At 34.5% G+C, this 19,182-nt stretch overlaps 1 protein-coding gene across 1 annotated transcript; it reads left to right on the forward strand.

Moving 5' to 3' along the window:
• Window positions 1-4,759: 4,759 nt before the first annotated feature.
• Window positions 4,760-18,753, forward strand: LOC118204099 (bombyxin A-1 homolog). Its single transcript, XM_085812405.1, has 3 exons — window positions 4,760-5,148; window positions 9,801-9,970; window positions 18,616-18,753. The coding sequence occupies exons 1-2, from the start codon at window positions 4,908-4,910 to the stop codon at window positions 9,956-9,958; spliced, it is 399 nt and encodes a 132-aa protein (XP_085668531.1). The 5' UTR covers window positions 4,760-4,907; the 3' UTR covers window positions 9,959-9,970; window positions 18,616-18,753.
• Window positions 18,754-19,182: the final 429 nt, after the last annotated feature.

Raw genomic sequence — 19,182 nt, forward strand, 5'->3', positions numbered from 1 at the left:
AAATATTATCATTTTTCCAAAATTCTTTTTGCAAAAGCAGTCGCAAGGATGAAAGTTTAACGCGTCCAAAAATCAAAGAAAAATAAACAGTACATTTTAAAAAATAAAATAAAAAAAAATCTCGTTGAAAAGGTGTTAAGCTCCCTTTGTTAAATAAATTCGTATTGAAACGATTTATTGAAACACGGAATTTATTTTAAGTTCGTAAAATAGCTAAGTGCCTACGTTTCATGACAATGTGAAAATGGTGTGTGTAGAGTAAAATCTCGCTTTCCTATAAGCCCATTATGTCTCAAAATGACGCGATTTCGTCACAAAACATGAAATATAAAATTCGAATTCGAATTTCTGAAAAATCGCATCGAGGTGCACTGGCTCTTGTCTAGATGCACCTATGTAATAAATTTCGTAGCCGTGGTTTATTAGTTTACGCGCAGCGCGAACGAAAGACACACACACAGACAGACAGGCTCTTTCTTTTGTTATATGTAGAGATTCTAATAAATATTTCATCTAAATTACTTCAAATGTTACTTTATAAAAAAAATTACGAAAGCAAAGTTATACGCTTTGAGAATTTTTTTGTTTAGATCAAATTCTGAAGCGTATATACACATACACGCACAAATAAAAGTCTGAAAAGCTTCAGATTTTAAATTACGTACAAAAGGGGCGTTTTTTTAACGTTTCGTGTGTTACCTTTATTTATTAAATATCATGTTCTTTACACTTAAACCATAAAATTCGGTTCAAGAGCAATATTGCAAAATAGTTTTAAATTGAGCATATCTTCAGAATTTCCGATACGCCGTCTCACGTACTGGAGATAAAAATGTTTTTTTCTGTACAACGTTTCCATTGCTCGCTTTGAAATCCTTGAGTTTGTTAATCAAAAATTCATTAAAGATTTACAAAATATGAAATTAATAATGAAACAAATTGCAAATTGCAAATTTGGGCTTCCATATGCCCATATTCGCAGTAGAATTACATCATTCAAAATTCGATGGGTCTATGTACTGATGTTTTATCACAGTGCGAGAAAACACATATATTTATGCAGATTAATTACTTAATTTCTTCAAATGTAATGCAGGACTCTAACATTTGGTGGCAACAGTTTGAAAAGTGAAACGGACATTTATTGTGAACCAACGCAAAATCGCAAAACGAAAACAGTAGTCCTTCAGGGACGAAGTCCCTTCGGAATAAAAAAAAAAAAAAAAAAAAAGAAAAAGAAACTTGAAAAGGAAGATAACAAAAGGAGAAAAAAAAAAAAAAAAAAAAAAAAAAAAACTTAAAGGTTTTTAGATTTTAAATGACGTCCAAAGGGGCGATTATTTAACATTTTGAATGTTACCTTTATTTATTAAACATCATGTTCTTTGCACTTAAACCATAAAAGTCGGTTCAATAGCAATGTAGCAAAATAATTTTAAAATGAGTGTATCTTTAGAATTTCCCATACACAGTTCCGCGCGCTGGAGATAGAAAGGTTTTTTCTCCCACTGTAGAGTGTTGGCATTGCTCGCTTTGAAATCCTTGAATTTGTTATTTAATAATTCGTTAAATGTTTACAAAATATGAAATCAATAATAAAACAAATTCCGAATTTCAAATTTGGTCTTCCACATGCCTCTATTCGTAGGAGGATTACGTCATTCAAAATTCAATGGCTCTATGTACCGTTTTTTCTTAATCACAATGCGAGAAATATGCATATATTTATGCAGATTTTTCACTATTTAATTTCTTCAAATATAATGCAGGACTCTAACATTTGGTGGCTACAGTTTAAAAAGTGAAATGGACACTTACAATGATTCAACGCAAAATCGCAAAGCGAAAGCAATAGTCCTTCAGGGACAAAGCCCCTTTGGACTAATAACAGCTATATTCTATGCCAAAATTGCAAAGAAAAATAAAAAATATTGAATATTCAATACTTACGGTAAATATTAATAAACAACAACAAAAAAGTTACAGATTTTGAATTACGTCGAAAGGAGCGATTTGTGTTACCTTTATTTATTAAATATCCCTTTCTTTGCACTTAAACCATAATAATTATTTCAATAGCAATGTCGCAAATAATTCTAAAATGAGACTATCTTTAGAATTTCCAATACACAGTTCCGCGCTCTGGAGATAATTTTTTTTCCTCGTAGAGTATTGCCTTTGCTTGCTTTGAAATTTTAAGTTTGTTAATCAAAAATTCGTTAAAGGTTTACAAAATATGAAATCGATAATAAAACAAATTCCAAATTTCAAATTTGGTCTTTCACATGCCCATATTCGTAGGAGGATTACATCATTCAAAATTCGATGGCTCTATGTACCGTTTTTTCTTAATCACTATGCGGAAAATATGCATACATTTATGCAGATGTTTCATTATTTAATTTCTTCAAATATAATGCAGGACTCTAACATTTGGTGGCAACAGTTTGAAAAGTGAAACAGATATTTATAGTGATTCAACGCGAAATCGCAAAACGAAAGCAATAGTCCTTGAGGGACAAAGCCCCTTTGGACTAATAACAGCTATATTCTATCCCAAAATTGAAAAGAAAAATAAAAAATATGGAATATTCAATACTGACGGTAAATATTAATAAACAGCAGCAATAACAACAACAAAAATTACAAAAAATTCTGAAAATTTCAGATTTTGAATTACCGTATATACCCGCGTATAAGTCGATACCGCGTATATGTCGACCCCTCCACTTCGATATAAAAAATTCGTAGAAAATAAGAAACCCGCGTATAAGTCGACCCCCCCCCCACTTCCGAAATCGATCGAGAAACTTCGAAAATTTTTTTTTAAGTACTACATTTATTCAAAATCATCTGAGAAAAAAAGTAAATATACAATAGAAAATACCTTGGTAAATAAACAAAATCAAAATCCTTCAACGTCTGATGCATAGTCAGATTCGCCAAACATTTCATAGAACTCTTCTGTCGTCATTGGCTCGTCATCCTACATATTTTCAGTCTAGAACTCTGTATTGTTACAATTACTACTAGAGCCTTCGTCGTCATTTTCACTTTCAAAAACAGTATCATCTTCCGTGCCGTCTACTTCGTTGCTAATACAACATTTTTAAATGATTTTAAACTTACTCTAGTTAAAGTATGAAACTCTGTGATTAGTTCGTCACATAATTTAAGTCATGAAATTACATCAAGTAAGTGACTTATTTGATAATTCGTCCAATTTGAGTGCGGGAAGAAAACAACTGCATTATATAAAGAAATTTTTGAACTTCCGATTCTTTTAATTTTTTATGGGCCCGCGTATAAGTCGACCCCCCCCCCCCACTTTGAAGTCTTTTTTTTTTTGTCCAAAATATCTCGACTTATACGCCAGTATATATGGTACGTTGAAAGTTCAGTTCAATAGCAATGACGCAAAATAATTTTAAAATGAGACTCTCTTTAGAATTTTCGATACACAGTTCCGCGCTCTGGAGATAATTTTTTTTTCTTTGTAGAGGATTGCCATTGTTGGCTTTGAAATTCTTAAGTTTGTTAATCAAAAATTCGTTAAAGGTTTACAAAATATGGAATCGATAATAAAACAAATTCCAAATTTCAAATTTGGTCTTTCACATGCCCATATTCGTAGGAGGATTACATCATTCAAAATTCGAAAGCTCTATGTACCGATGTTTTATCACAATGCGAGAAATATGCATACATTTATGCAGATTTTTCATTATTCAATTTCTCCAAATACAATTCAGGACTCGTATTATTTGGTGGCAACAGTTTGAAAAGTAAAACGGATATTTATAGTGAACCAACGCAAAATCGCAAAACGAAAATAATAGTCATTCAGGGACGAAGCCTCTTTGGACTAAAAATATAATTGAAATGTATTGCTTCCAGTAAATCATGTTGGAAAATTACATAATTTAAAAAGACGCAAATTGGCAACAAACTGAAATTATGCAAAAATGTTTGGTAATTTGAGGTTTATATTTCATAGTATTACACGTGCATGTGGCCTTGCAATGTGTTTTAAAATAGCTAGTTGCAGACTCGAGTTTCTGATTTAAAAAATGGGTGAGACAAGGTAGTTTTATTGTACGAGGCATTTTAACAAAAATAAACCGTTCTTACATTATATTCAGGTGCTTAGAAAATACTATCATTATGAGAATTATTTTTAATAGCCAAATTAGTCAAACCAAACAGAAGTCTTATTTTCATATAAATGAAACCACCAGGCTTTAAAAATTTAAACACCTTATACAAATATTTCTAAGGTGAGTATATTGCCAAACATACTGCGTTGTTGAACTCAAATGTCGAAAGCAAACACTCGCTTTAAAAATGTAGTGATTTGTATGTATTTTTGGTATTATTACGTTAGCTCTTGTTACGTTAGATTCACATTTTGTATTTAATGAAATCCAAACTTTTATGCAATTCCTAAATAGATGTTTATGCCATTTGTTTCAATGAAAGATTAGGTTTTAAGTCATATAAATTCAATAATTTTTTAAACCAGACCATTTTTGCATAATATAAACAGATTTTTCTCTTTCCCCGCCCAAATTGTTATTTAATGGAAGCCAATTCAAACCAATTACTATTTTCTTGGTTAGATGAAACGGAATTGTTTTAGTTTGAAAAGTCTACCTTACATGAATCTTTTCCTTAATAATATCCATGTAATATCTGCATATACTTTTTATCTGAATAACAGGGAGAACAACTGCATTAGCTGGCTTATGCTTTTAAAAATTAAATGTTTTGCTGGAATAGTCCAGTAATCTGTTTGTTTTCTAAGTGAACGTTACCGTGAGCAAGAAACTGAAACAAACCTTTATTTATCAAGTGTTCTTTATACGATTAGGTCAGTTAGGTCATTTCTCTTAATCAGCGTGATTTTGATGACGCTTGTCTCATGGAACGAAGGAGCCGTCCTGACAAAACGTGAGAGTGGTATTGTCGAAAATTCTCTCTCAGAAACTTCCAGCATTACTCCAATTTCAACAACACAAAATTTTTATTTGACAATTGGAGAGTACACTTCTTTACAAAGTTGTGGGGATCAGCTGGAAAACAGGTTTTCAGCGGTCTGCGATGGAGTGTACTACACACCGGACAATCAGAAAAGGAAACGCTTTATAGGTAAGCCATACTTTTTTTTTTTACATTTGAAATTTCCTAACACGACTAGAAATATCTCTTTCCAAAAAAAAAAAAAAAAAAGTATATACTGTAGGTTCTAGCGTATTTCTTTATCGTAACAGAATGGATGTATACATATTTTAAAACAAAGCAAGTGGGTAACAGGATTCCAGATAAGCATTAACTGTGGAAATAACGCCTCACAAGAAATAGGAGAGATGAGTTTCTACTGCACGTCGAAGCGTAAGAAACCTTATCTAATTTATCTTAGATAAACCATAATGTCATCTATAAGGTTTCAGCATTAAGTCTTCACCTACATACCAACATATCTGCGAATTCAATACTACCAATACTTCAAAGATTTAGACTCCTCAACAAATCAGAATAAAAAATGCATTTTCTTTCTCATTTTGAAACAAATTTCTTACAGATCAAAAAATGAGGAACAAATTAAAAAAAAATGTCGTATTAAATATGCTATTTTGAATTACGAATTCTAAGTTACATACGTACAATGTTTGTTTCAAATATTCAGGAGAGTTTTACATAAAATACAATCTCAAATACAAAACATAATTATTTAAAATAGCTCGCTAATCTGCGCTTCAAATTGCCGTCTGAGAACTTTAGATATCGAGAGACAAAGAAGTTAGAAATAACGAATGAAAAAGAAATCTGAATTGCGAAATCACTAGAAGACTGAGTAATGTCGCGAGCTAAGGCGTTCTCTTAAGAAAGCGGCTGCGCCTGAGTTGAGAACTACTGGTCAGTACATGCTAAGTAATTGCTATCATATAAGTGTTGGTCAGCTATATGTTTGCCAAATGTTATTTATTTTAAGTGTTGTACAAATACATCTTAATGAAAAAATATAAGGAATTGCCTTTCGAAGATGCATATTTGATTGTACATTGTTACCTCGGTAGACATCCGCTTTGAAATACAACCAGGTTTGTATACTTCCCGTCTGCACGCGAACATTTTTATTTGGTATACGATATTTGCTTGGAATATTGCTCGAGTTAGATGAGCGCCGACTAACGCACTACACTTGTGAGTGTTTTTAAGTATAAAGGTTTTGTAAATTCATTAACGATGAACTGAAAGAAAAAGAAAATGTAATGTAAAGAGTCAAGCAAAAAAGAAAATTATTAGGATCACTATGGAGGTTAAAAAAGGGAGATTGTTGAGAAGTATGAAGATGGCATGCGTATCCGGATCTCCTCCACTGCATACCATATGCCAAGTACGATTATGTCTACGACTGTGAAAATCAAATAAGTTGGCTAAAATTGCGAATAGGGTGAAATCGCTAACCATACAGAAACAAAGATGTTAGCGTATGTTGGAAAATTCCTCGTGTTGCGGATAGCAGAAAGGTTTCATGCACAGTATTACTTGCAGTGTTTCATTTACGTACTATATGTATTGCACCCACTGTATATATATTTTAGATTTAAACAGTGTTACAGTAATAATAAAATGATTTTTTATATTAACAGATTAATTATTTTCCCTTTATTTCTTATTGGGAAAGTTTTGTGTACGTCCTAGGATCTGGAACGGGTTACTGACGTATACTGAGGTACCATTTTATTACTTATTACTGACATGTTATTTAAATCGAAGGAAAATAATAAAAGCCTATAAACAAATTCCCAGCAAATTTAATTTTGTAGTACCAGGAAAATAATAAGTTTCAAGACAAGGAATCAATTAATTAGAATTTTGCATATTTGCGAAATGCAGGAAATCTGCTGCATTGTTTTCTACAATTGAAGCCAGTGAAATCTACTGCAAAATTGCTCTCACTAAACAACATTTGAACTACGGTTCTTCTAAAGCAAACACGCTTCTTAAGCACTTTTGGCAATCTTTACATTATTAATTAATAATAAATAAATTATTATTAATTATTGTAATAAAGACCTAAAAGAAGAAAACATTGTTCTTTTAGAATATTTAAATAAAGAAAAATATTTAAAAAATCTGAAAGGGTTCAGATTTTAACCATTGCCCAAAAGGATTCGTTAATATTTTTGATGTTTTCGCTGAGTTCGCAATCTATCCATCTCTTGCTACATTCACTCCTTTTTGCTAACACATTTTTGAATCTCTTTACTTTTATTGCTAAGCATCATCGCACTTACGCCATATGCACCACAACAGTAAAATTACAAAAATTTCGGAAGTAGCATATCAGCATATGTTTAGTATATCCGATACAGTGTTACAGTGTTGCCACACACTTTTCTATATTTTTTTTCAGTTTTTCCCTCAGTGCATTATATCAATGTTCAGTTTTCTTTCTAAAACGGCTTTACAAAATTTTTGTCTTTTTATTATTAACCTTTGTGTGTTTACTTTATTTATTAAACATCATTTACACTCCATAAAATTCAATTCAACAGCAAAATCCCAAAATAGTTAAAAAAGCGTATCTTTAGAATTTTCAATACAGTTTCACGCGCTGAAGAAAAAAATGTTTTATTCCGTACAGTGTTGCCACTTCTCGCTTTGAAATTTAAGTTTCTTCATAAAAAAATTCATTAAAATTTTACAAACTATGAACTATAAAATGTAAAATTCAAAATTCAGGTTTCCAAGTGCGCAAGAAGGACCAAGTTATTCAAAATCTGATGAATATACCGTCGTTTTTTCAACATGCATACATATATGGAGATTCTTCATTATTTAATTTGTTTAAATATAGCACAGGGCGATAATATTTGGAGACAACAATTTGAAAAGTGTTTCCCCTTTTACAGTAGCAACGTAGTCTAGTTTTAATCGAGATCATTCATATACTACTAGAATAACAGCTTGCTCATTAAATACTTTTAGCTTTTGAAATATTTGTCAACAATAAAGAAGAACCGATTATTGAATAAACATTGTGATGAACTTGTGAGGGAAGAATCGGATAACAAGTATTCCTCAATTTCAACAGTTTAATAACATATATGTGGACCATGCGCAGATAGATACACAATGAAGTGCCATTGAATAGGGATAGACATGGCTATGCAAATTTTATAGAGATGTGTGGCATCTGTGCTCACGTGAGGAAGTTGTGGTAAATGCACATACAGCTAGTAATTACGGTTGTTGTTAATCAGTCGTTTCAATAACCAGTATGAGTAAACCTTCTGATTTAGACAGATTCTATGTCGGATAGATAGCAGACACTCAATACATGAGCGATTCAATATCCAAAATCCTCAGCAGGCTAAGATTTTCAAGGTCGACAGTGTCAAGAGTATACCGAGAATACACGGATGGTGGGAAAAAGAACTAGTGATCAGGCAAATTGCAAAGGACAATTAACCTAGAACAAGTGTGGGATGAGACGGCTCAGCTGTATTGTACATAGTCAGCGAAGCCAAACATTAGCTCAAATTACCAGCCAGCTGAATCAGGGCGACAGTCGTACAGTGGGTAAAGGATCGTGCAACGCTCGCTTCACCACATGGGCTTCGGAAGCCGTAGCCCACGAGAGTACCTTTGCTGAATGCATGTCATCGAGCTGCACTTCTTGCCTGGGCAAGAGAATACAGAGAATAGACTCTAGTGGACTTAAAATGAGTAGCAAGGAGTGATAAGTCACGATTCCGACTAATTAATACCGATGGAAGGTTGAGAATATGGCATCAGACTCAAGAAGCCATGAACCCTGTACCCTGTACGGAAGACCATGAAGCCATGAACCCTGTACGGCAGATTGGAACTGTACAAGGCCATGGTGGCTTAATCATGGTCTGGGATGTTTTCTCTTGGCAGTGTTTGGGATCTTTGGTACTTGTACCAACCTCCCTCAATATGATTCGGTACGTAGAATTGCTGGGCGATCATCTCCATCCGTTTATGTTGTCCTGTTATTAACACAGAAATGGAGTATCCCCGCAAGATGACTGCACCTCTCACAGGTCCCGCTTGGCTACTGCCTGGTTGGATGAGGGTTCCTCTAACTTCTCTGTCATAAATTCACTACTTAAAAGCCCTGCCTTAAATTCTACTGAGCACGTTTCGGACGTTTTGGAGAAAGGTTTGAAGCCTCATTACACAACACTAGCGACTCTTCCTAAATTATAGACAGCTCTATCCGATGTTTGGCAAGCCATTCCCGCTGAATGCATCCAGAAATACTGAATCTACGCTTCGTCGTTTGGCAGCCATTATAAAGTCCAGAGGAGGCTCAACTCATTATTGACTTGCTATCCCTAATTCAATGGCACTTCAGTGTACATTAGAGTACTTTTGCGACTTTCTGAAATACGGAATTTGAAGATCTCTTTTCTCCCTTTACGAAGCACTAACTTTTCAGAACGAATTTCGCAGTGAAAAATTCTGTTTCCATTTCTAAAATAGCCTATAATCTCAAACATCCATATGTTATCTGGAATTCAAGCACGAATTTCTAATAAAATATGGATTACTTTGAGGTCCGAATGGTTGACTTAGTGTTATAACATTTACTTATTACTAATAAGAAATAGTGATTCGGGGTTAATTTCCGTCAATTAGTTACGTGCTTTAAAATTGTTTTCTGAAGCTTACCTTCCTCTAATCTGGAGTTAAAAGGAATTATGGTTAATATGTCTCATAATTTCATTCATAAAACTAAATTCTGATTTCTTTTCGTTAAACAGATCCAGTACTGGCATGGCTCTCCGGTGAAAGTCGCGCAGTTGATGAACACAAAATTCGTAGAAGAGGGGCCGTCAATGACTGCTGTTACAGACCCTGCACGAATGCGTATATTAAACATTATTATCGTGGACCGGCTCCAACACAACGACCTTTGTAAAATATCCTTTCGGTTAGTAAGTGCAATCGTTAATTTTGTGCAATTAACGTTTTCTTAAACTATAGCGTATTTCTCTCAATTATTCTAGCTTTGTTTTAAACTTTGCAAAACCGATGTGCTTTAGACGGGATCATGAAAGCGAAAAATGATAGTTGAATGGTACTTTTTATTGTATCGACATGTGTCCATAAAATTCCATTAAAATATATCCATCAGTTTTGGAAATAATATGAAATTTCTATTATGTCTGAAGATGTAATATCTATTTGCAAGTAAAAAATTAAAAATTTCCAGAATAAAGAAACTTTCTGTTACACTTTTAACTCATATATTATTTGGTACATTTTGTTGTTTCAAATATTATCAAATATTTTTGTAGATGATGTAAAATCTACAAAGATGTAATATCTATTTGCAAGTAAAAAATTAAAAATTTCCAGAATAAAGAAACTTTCTGTTACACTTTTAACTCATATATTATTTGGTACATTTTGTTGTTTCAAATATTATCAAATATTTTTTAATTACTTTACCAGAGTTGGAATATTGAAGATAAAATTATATTATTCAAATAAAGAATGTAATTCAGTATTCATTGACTCTATTTAATTGATTAGAAACGTCTCTATTATTAAAATTAGGAACAACACTGAATTGGGTTAACTAGGTTTATATGTTTTGCCTTGCTTTTTTCTTATGAATACAACTTAATTTTGGATTTACTTCTTCAGAAAATATAGTTTTACGATTTAAGTTTACAGAAGTTAGCATGATCACTTGGAAAATTATATGTTTTACTTTCTCTCCCCAACAGTCGGTTAAGGGTTTTGTTTTCACAAAAGATTTTTCAACAACATTTTAAGGTAAAGGCAGCTTAGAAAATTCTGAAGTAATTTAAATTGCTATAAGCATTGTCTCTAGAGTAGACCTACCATATATTTTGCTGAAAATCTCCGTAAAAAGCACTTAAAAGTATTTGGACTTAGCACAAATTAATCAGTAACAATATTTGCATTTGAATAATAGAATAAAATGTGGAGAATTTCGATTTATGGAAGTGCATATTTCCATACTCAATCTTACTGAATAACTTTATAATAAATGTGTGCAGTAGAGTTCCCAATTTTCAGACCGGGAAGATGCAAGCAGCAATGCAAGGGTACTGAAAGGCTGCGTAAATAGCAAGAATTTTTATTAGCTACTGAGACAACAGAAGGAATGTGTATTTTTTTCTGCTGCATCTTTCAGCTACTTGTTTAGTATTGTAAACATTGCCTACAGCATATAAAACATGGCAAAGTAATTTCTAGTCATATATTTCAAAATACGGTTGCCCAGAATGCTGCGCATATATTAGCTGTATAACATCACTTCCTATATATGCAAATATATTACGTATGTTAGATTATCAGGTTCAATGTTCCGCCTTACTTTCTTTGGGAACATGCAAGGACCTGACTCGGAACAGGGAGCTTACTAAAGCTATGTTCAATAAATGTGGGATGTAGACAGGATACACAGGAAGGGTATACAAAACCCTTTATTTTTCACTCTTTACAATAATTTCCGTATTTCGGAATACAGAGACCAACTACTTGTGGTCTGAACGTAAGAATATAAAAATATAACTAAACTCTAACTTAAATTTGGAATAATAAACGTGGAAGATTGGCCTTATATTAACAGGAAGCCGTATATAGTACAAAGAACTGTTAACACTACAATACGTTTAAAATTATCACGAGGATTAAACCTCTGGCCTGGAAGGAAACTAGCAACTGAGTAAAACTTCTAAGGCAAGCGGCCTGCTTCGACTAACTCATTCCTCTCTCTCGCTTGGCAAAAAGCCACAACTTAAGTACTTGACGTTCGCCAGACAAATTTTGCATAAATAAGTTAACGCTTTTAATTCTGGCCGGAAGTAGAAAATAAGAAGTGATAGTAAAGATTTAAAATAAAATAAACGTTAGTAAAACTTAAAATCCTTACATACTTCCCGCCAGAGTTAATTAGTTTGAAACTGAGGTCTAAAACGACCTTGTTGAAAACTTTTAGCTCTAGAATCTAACGCGAGGCCAATCTTTTACAAACATTTCTCACTAGAAACTAGAAATTTAAAAAAAAAAATGTTTTTACAATAGCAGCTCCATGGACACCTAATTTTTCATCTGTACTGCATCTAAACAGGAGCTTTTATTCAAATCTGGTTCCTTCCAGAGATCTGGAAGGAAAACTAGTTTAATGAAATGTTACACAATGAAATGGCAAGTAACATGCATATTTATATTTCTCTTAACATTCTTATTTCATTCATGACTATTTTAATTATCTCTCCCCGTGCTCTCTGACATGTGTTGTAAAAGAACACCAAACACGAATGTGTTTATGTATACGTGTTCAACACTGCCTCCTACAATCAAAACACTAACGTGTTAAAATTCAACATGACAAGACCTCTTAACACACCCTATCTTCAACTCTAAACCCTGAGGTACTATTCTGAAAGTGGCTAACTCTGAAGTGTAGCGTCAGAGAGCCTAACTACATTCATTTAACCTTTAACACATATTCACCATAATTTGGTCTTTTTTCAGTCACACGAATAAGTTTAAAATTTTTGGCATTACTTTCACTTTTACCATATCACAGTATTTCTTAACATTTAAAATAACAGTTCACATTGTATATAAGAACATATTAACATGCCGTTAATTTTACGCATTTTAAAACATACATTAGTAGTACATTGTTAACTTCTAGTCTTTTCAAAGCAAGTGCCAATTCTTCTACATTGAAATACTACATTTCAAAAAGTCTTTCAGACTAAAACTTCTTTCTTGCCAGAATGTTTTAAATAAAATTTATACAATAACTTTTACAATATTTAAGTCTTTACATATTCCTATTATACATCAACTTTAGTTTTACGCTCGAGTAATTGAAAAACATAATACCAAAATCGGTAACAACTCATTTCTCGCCTTTTTGGCGATAAAGGTAGACCTCGCATGAGGTAAAACTTCTTGAAATCTGCCACTTGCAGTAAGAATGAAAGATTAACTTAAGTTTGCAAAGTAACATAAAATTTTACTTATCTTTGTGATATTCGGACATTCTTTTCTGAGCCCAGTCCTGGAAGGTAGCGCAGATTCTCGTTTGATTTATCCTCCTTCTTGTGCGGGCTCGCCCTTCAGAGCCTATTTCTAGAAGCTTTCTTTTTTTCTCCAGTTCGGTCACCCTTGAATACCTTCTTTTTCGCCTCTGCCTGTGGTCTTGGCCGTTTATAATAAATGTGTGCAGGTATTGGCGGTATAAGCTGGTATTGGCGGAACCGGGACACTTCTTTCGCGTTCCTGCTTGGACCTCGTTGCTGGCCGTTCAAATTTTCCTTGTAACTTTTCCTCCGCCGCTGGTGGCCCTTCCGCAGTTCGGCGACATTTGCTGCGGAGAGTCCTGTCCGATGAGTCGATCTTCCGTTTGGGAGCCAGGTTATAGTTGCCGTTATTTTTCCTGGCTTTCTTTGGATTCGTCGTACTTCTCCCTTCTTCATTCTGGGGGTGTTCGTGAGCTCTCTTTTCTGGACGGTGGAACGGCTTCTTTTTCTTGTTAACTTCAATTTTCCAGCGGGGAAACTTTCTTTTCAATTGCTCCTACCTCTTAATGGCTTGTCCTTGTGCTTGACGTTGTTCCACCTCTGGAGCTTGTGCCTGCGGTGTCTGCCGTGCCGGATCCTGCAAAAGATCTGAAAAGATTTGCATTTTATTACGATCGAAGTAGGGCTTGATTTGATCAATGTTTGCGGAACAGGTTTCACCATTTCTGGCTTTTAACACTACTACAGCGTGAGTTATTTTTTCTATGACATATGGTCCTTCAAATCGTGGAAAAAATTTGGCAGTTTTATCTTCTGGTGCTGAAGAAAGTGAATGCTTAATTTTTAACACTTCATCCCCTACTTTATAAGTTACTCCCCGTCGTTTCATGTCATAATAAAGCTTCTGTTTTCTCTGTGCTACTTCAGTATTCTTTTTTGCTTCTTTAATTTTTCTATATCACCCATTTTAAATTCTGGGGCTCTTTGTTGCACATAAAATAATTTATCTAACGGCGTTATAATCTTTCTGCCTAAAAATAACTCAGCAGGAGTTTTGCCCGTTGTATCATGTTTTGCGGTCCTAAGGGCGAAAGCAAACTCATTGACATAGTTATCCCAGCTTTTATGAAAATTTTTAACATAACTACGGATAATTTTCACTATATTTCTATTGACCCGTTCCGCTATATTTGATTGCGGCCGATACGGGACCATTTTTAAATGACGTATGCCCAGTTTTTGGCACATGTCTTCAAATATATTACTTACAAATTGAGGACCATTATCCGATATAACTTTTAGGGGCGCCCCGTATTTTAAAATATATTTATTTAAAATAGAATCGGTAACCAATTTCGCGGAGGCTCGTTTTAAGGGAACAATTTCGGTCCATTTACTAAAATGATCAACCATAACAAGGAGATAGCGACTTTTATTTAACTGACTTTTTGGGAAAGGGCCCAATAAATCGATGCCAATTATTTCATTTGGAAATTCGGATTTAATACTATTTAGAAACCCGGCCGGGCGGAAATTAATATAATTAACTGCTTGACATGTTGGGCAGGACTGGTCATACGCCCTTGTTAACTTTTGCAGTTCAGGAAAGTAGACTGCCTCGCGTACGCGTTGGATAGTTTTTCGAATACCAGCATGAGAAGCTAAAGGGCTGTCATGGAGCTCTTGCAGGATATTTAATCTGCAAGAGCTGCTATTTTAGCTGGGATAACAGGTCGAAATTCGTTGTTGGAATTCGTAGTTTTTGTATAAAATAATAGACCATCTATTAGTTCGTAATGGGCCGCCCTATTTCTTATCGCCACAATATCTTGGTGGCTAAAATTTTCAGGATCCTTCAAATACTCATAAATGCTTCCAAACTCAGGATCCTTACCCAGTTCGGTTATTACAGTTTCTCGGGAATTTATTGTACATGCTGTAAGCATTGCCATCTTTACGGTATTGCCTTGTTCGTCTATTTTAATCCTTGATAGGGCATCTGCTACGATATTTTCCTTTCCGGGGATATGCTTGATTACCAGATTATATTCTTGTAGCTTGAGTGCCCATCTTATTAACCTTGGGGATAAGTTTTTCCCTGAGTACAATCTAGTTACCGCCGCATGATCAGTACAGAGTACACTGTTATTGGTGCCTTTCCAAAATAGACTCGGAACTTTTGCACTGCTAACAGAACTGCAAGTGCCTCTCTCTTCGTCGCGGAATAGTTTCTTTGTGTTTGATTTAAAGTTCGGCTAAAAAATGCCACGGGCTGCTGATTTTGTGAAAGTACCGCTCCTACCGCATAATCCGAAGCATCCGCTGAAATTTCTAAATTCTCATCCTTTTCAGGAAATTTCAACACAGGGGCTTGCGTTAATGCTTGCTTTAATTTTTCAAACGCACTATTGGCTTCGGCCGTCCACGAGAATCTTGCCTTTTTCCTTTTTAATTTTAACAATGGTTCAGCAATAGCTGCAAAATCTTTTATAAAGGACCTATAACATGAACAAAGTCCTAGAAAAGAAGAGAGCTTCTTCGCCGTGTTTGGAGCCGGATACTTTTGTACAGCAATTATTTTTGATTCGTCTGTCTCGATTCCTTTCTGAGATATTTTGTAACCTAAATATTTTAATTCAGGGGCTGCAAATTTGCACTTTTCGACATTAACTTTTAGACCGGCCTCATTTAATAAAGAAAACACCTGTCTTAAATCCTGTGCATGTTGGTCGAGATTATCACTAGTAATAATGATATCGTCTAAATAGATAAATGTGGACTTTCCAAGAACAGGCCTTAACACAATGTCCATACATCGCTGAAATGTTGCCGGTGCCCTTGAAAGGCCAAACGGCATACGCAGAAATGCATAAGTGCCAGACTTGGTTATAAAAGCAGTCTTAGGCACGTCCTCAGGCCTCACCCCTATTTGAAAATAACCAGTCGTTAAGTCTAAAGTCGTCATATATCTGGTCGATGTTATGTTCCTTAGAATTTCTTCAATAATAGGTAACGGATATACCGGATATTTAATTATGGAGTTTAATTTACGGTAGTCAATCGCGAATCTCCACCTTTTTGGATGTGTCAAAGGATAGTCATTATTTTTCTTACATAAAACCACCGGGCTAGCATAACTACTTGAGATGGGCGTTATGATCTTTTTACGTAGCATATCGGTGATATGCCATTCTATAATTTTTTTCCTTATTCTTATCATACCGGTATGCTTTGTGGCGAACTGGCATTGAATCTCCGGTGTCAATACTATGGTTAGTAACCTGAGTAAATCCTGGAATATCACTAAATAACGAAGTAAATTCACTTACCACTTGTCATATTCTTCGTTGCTCTTCATTAGGCAGGTGGTCAGGGTTTAACATCGGCAGTTCAGCCTTTTCTTCTCGAACTGGTTTTATCGTCAGCTTAAGGGACGCTTCATTAAAATCCAGCGTTGCTTGTGCCTCTGAAAGAAAATCTATTCCTAAGATAATATGTGCTTGCAGATTCTTTACTATGAAAAACATAACCTTTACTTGTTCGTCCTTGATACGGATGTATAGCGGTAATTTACCTATGCACTTACATCTTTGTCCTTGCGCCGCTAACACTGTCGTATTATCTGAATTATATATGCGATATTTACGAAAATACTTCCTAAAAAAATCTTCTGCCACACAGGAACACTGCGCGCCTGTATCCAGTAGTGCGGTGGCTGGGATATTATTCACCAACACTTCAATCTTCGGAAGAGTCAAATTTTTCACCATTACTGTATTTAACTTGTAGGAAGAGGGGTTTTCTTGGCCTTCGGATTTCCGCACCCTCCCGTCAGCAGAAATCCGTTTTAGTTTAAATCTTTTTTTGTTTCCATGCTTTCCTTCTTTTTCCACTGGCCTTGAGACTTTTTTCCTGGGTTGCTATTGAACTGTCGACGTTCGCCGGCTGTTTTTGAATGCTCGGGTTTCCTTGCCCACTGATTCGCTTTGCTTCCGTAGCCGTGTGCTTGACTTTGCTGTGGTCTTGGCACACCAGATTGGTTTCGTTGTTGATATTGGCGTCTTGTTTCAATGTCCGCCGTTCTCCTACTTTCAAACTGGATTGCTAGCTCAAATAACTTTTCCAGTGTAGTCGGATTCCTTAATTCAATAAAGTCTTGCACTTGGGGAAGTAACCTCGGCAAAATCACTTGAATTATCTCAGGATCCGGACGGTTTCCATACAAGAGTTTGAAGACGTGAATTTTTCTTAAAATAAAGCTTGAGAGATTTTCGATTCTTTGCTGATATATACTGAAAAGTTCCGTTTCTAATATCGCACGATCCCTTACGACAGGGAAGGCTTTTACTAGGGCAGTCTTGAAATTTTCGTAAGTATAGGTGGGACTTCCTGCTTGACCCAAGAGACTTCTGCCTATACATTTGAACCAATTAAGCGCTTGGCCCCTCAAAGCGCTGGTAGCTAAGGTAACTTTTTGAAATTCGTGCAAGGGGTAGAGCATGATGTGGTCATCCAATTTTTCCAAAAAACTGTTTACCGGTGAATTTCCATTAAATGTTGCTTCTGTTTCATCGAAGCGCGCATGGTCTGGACGATGTAACCAAATCCTTCCAGGGCGGCAGCTGGCATTTCTGGATTCTGAGCCGCTTCTGCAGGCAACACAGGTTCTTCTTGAAACTCGGCCATGGTTATTCTCCTTCGTTGGGCGCCACTATCAGGTTCAATGTTCCGTCTTACTTTCTTTGGGAACATGCAAGGACCTGACTCGGAACAGAGAGCTTACTAAAGCTATGTTCAATAAATGTGGGAAGTAGACAGGATACACAGGAAGGGTATAACAAACCCTTTATTTTTCACTCTTTACAATAATTTCCGTACTTCGGAATACAGAGACCAACTACTTGTGGTCTGAACGTAAGAATATAAAAATATAACTAAACTCTAACTTAAATTTGGAATAATAAACGTGGAAGATTGGCCTTATATTAACAGGAAGCCGTATGTAATACAGAGAACTGTTAACACTACAATACGTTTAAAATTATCACGAGGATTAAACCTCTGGCCTGGAAGGCAACTAGCAACTGAGTAAAACTTCTAAGGTAAGCGGCCTGCTTCGACTAACTCCTTCCTCTCTCTCGCTTGGCAAAAAGCCACAACTTAAGTACTTGGCGTTCGCCAGACTAATTTTGCATAAATAAGTTAACGCTTTTAATTCTGGCCGGAAGTAGAAAATAAGAAGTGATAGTAAAGATTTAAAATAAAATAAACGTTAGTAAAACTTAAGATCCTTACAAGATCACTGCCCAAAATAAAAAATTCACACATAACAGCTTTATAGAACCTTACTATTTTCTACTAAAATTACGAAAAATGACACAAAGCGATGCCACAGACAGGCGGCGAATATATAATGCATTTCCAGTTGGATTTACTATTTTCGAATTTTAATGTAATAACATGAAATATTTGAATTTGTATTGTTTTTCTAAAAATTAAACATAACTATTTCTTTTTAACTTTTAACTATATTTTACAGTAATTTGCAATTTTATTTTACTAGGAAATATGGAAGTTTAAGGATACAATCACAGAGAAGAATTCAAGAATGTTAAATAAATTAATAAATATATTAATAAATATATTAATGAATATGGAAGTTTAAGGATACAATCACAGAAAAGAATTCAAGAATGTTAAATAAATTAATAAATATATTCTGCATAGTTTGTGTCTATTTTACTTTTCGATTTTTATAATCGTCGCACTTTGTCCATCTACAAAACACAACTGAAGCAAAGCTATGTAAAAGTTACTTATTCAATTCGTTTAAATAAGAGCTTTAATCTCTCGTTAGCTTATCAAATTACTTTTCGTTGAACAAATGATGGTTCAGTAGAAAACTAAGTTCTTTCATTAATTAGAAGTGTAAATTATTTCCTCCCACAAAAACACAGTTTACAACGTTTAAACGACTATATTTCAGAAAATGCATTCTATATATATTTCAGTAAAAATAAATTAAAAAAAAACTCATTTTTTTTTACGTAGGTTTCTAACACTAAATGCAATCTCGTTTACATTTTTGTTTCATTAAAATGAAACAAAGAAATTAATGTTTAATTACGAA

Source organism: Stegodyphus dumicola, chromosome 3 (genome assembly GCF_044657685.1).
Source record: "Stegodyphus dumicola isolate Sdum_Otavi_A_Nest chromosome 3, ASM4465768v1".
Classification (NCBI taxonomy): domain Eukaryota; kingdom Metazoa; phylum Arthropoda; class Arachnida; order Araneae; family Eresidae; genus Stegodyphus; species Stegodyphus dumicola.

Coding starts and splice junctions, on each gene's coding strand:
- LOC118204099 (XM_085812405.1), top strand. CDS start 4,908: ATGACGCTTGTCTCATGGAACGAAGGAGCCGTCCTGACAAAACGTGAG. Junction 5,149..9,800: donor GAAAAGGAAACGCTTTATAG/GTAAGCCATACT, acceptor TTCGTTAAACAG/ATCCAGTACTGGCATGGCTC.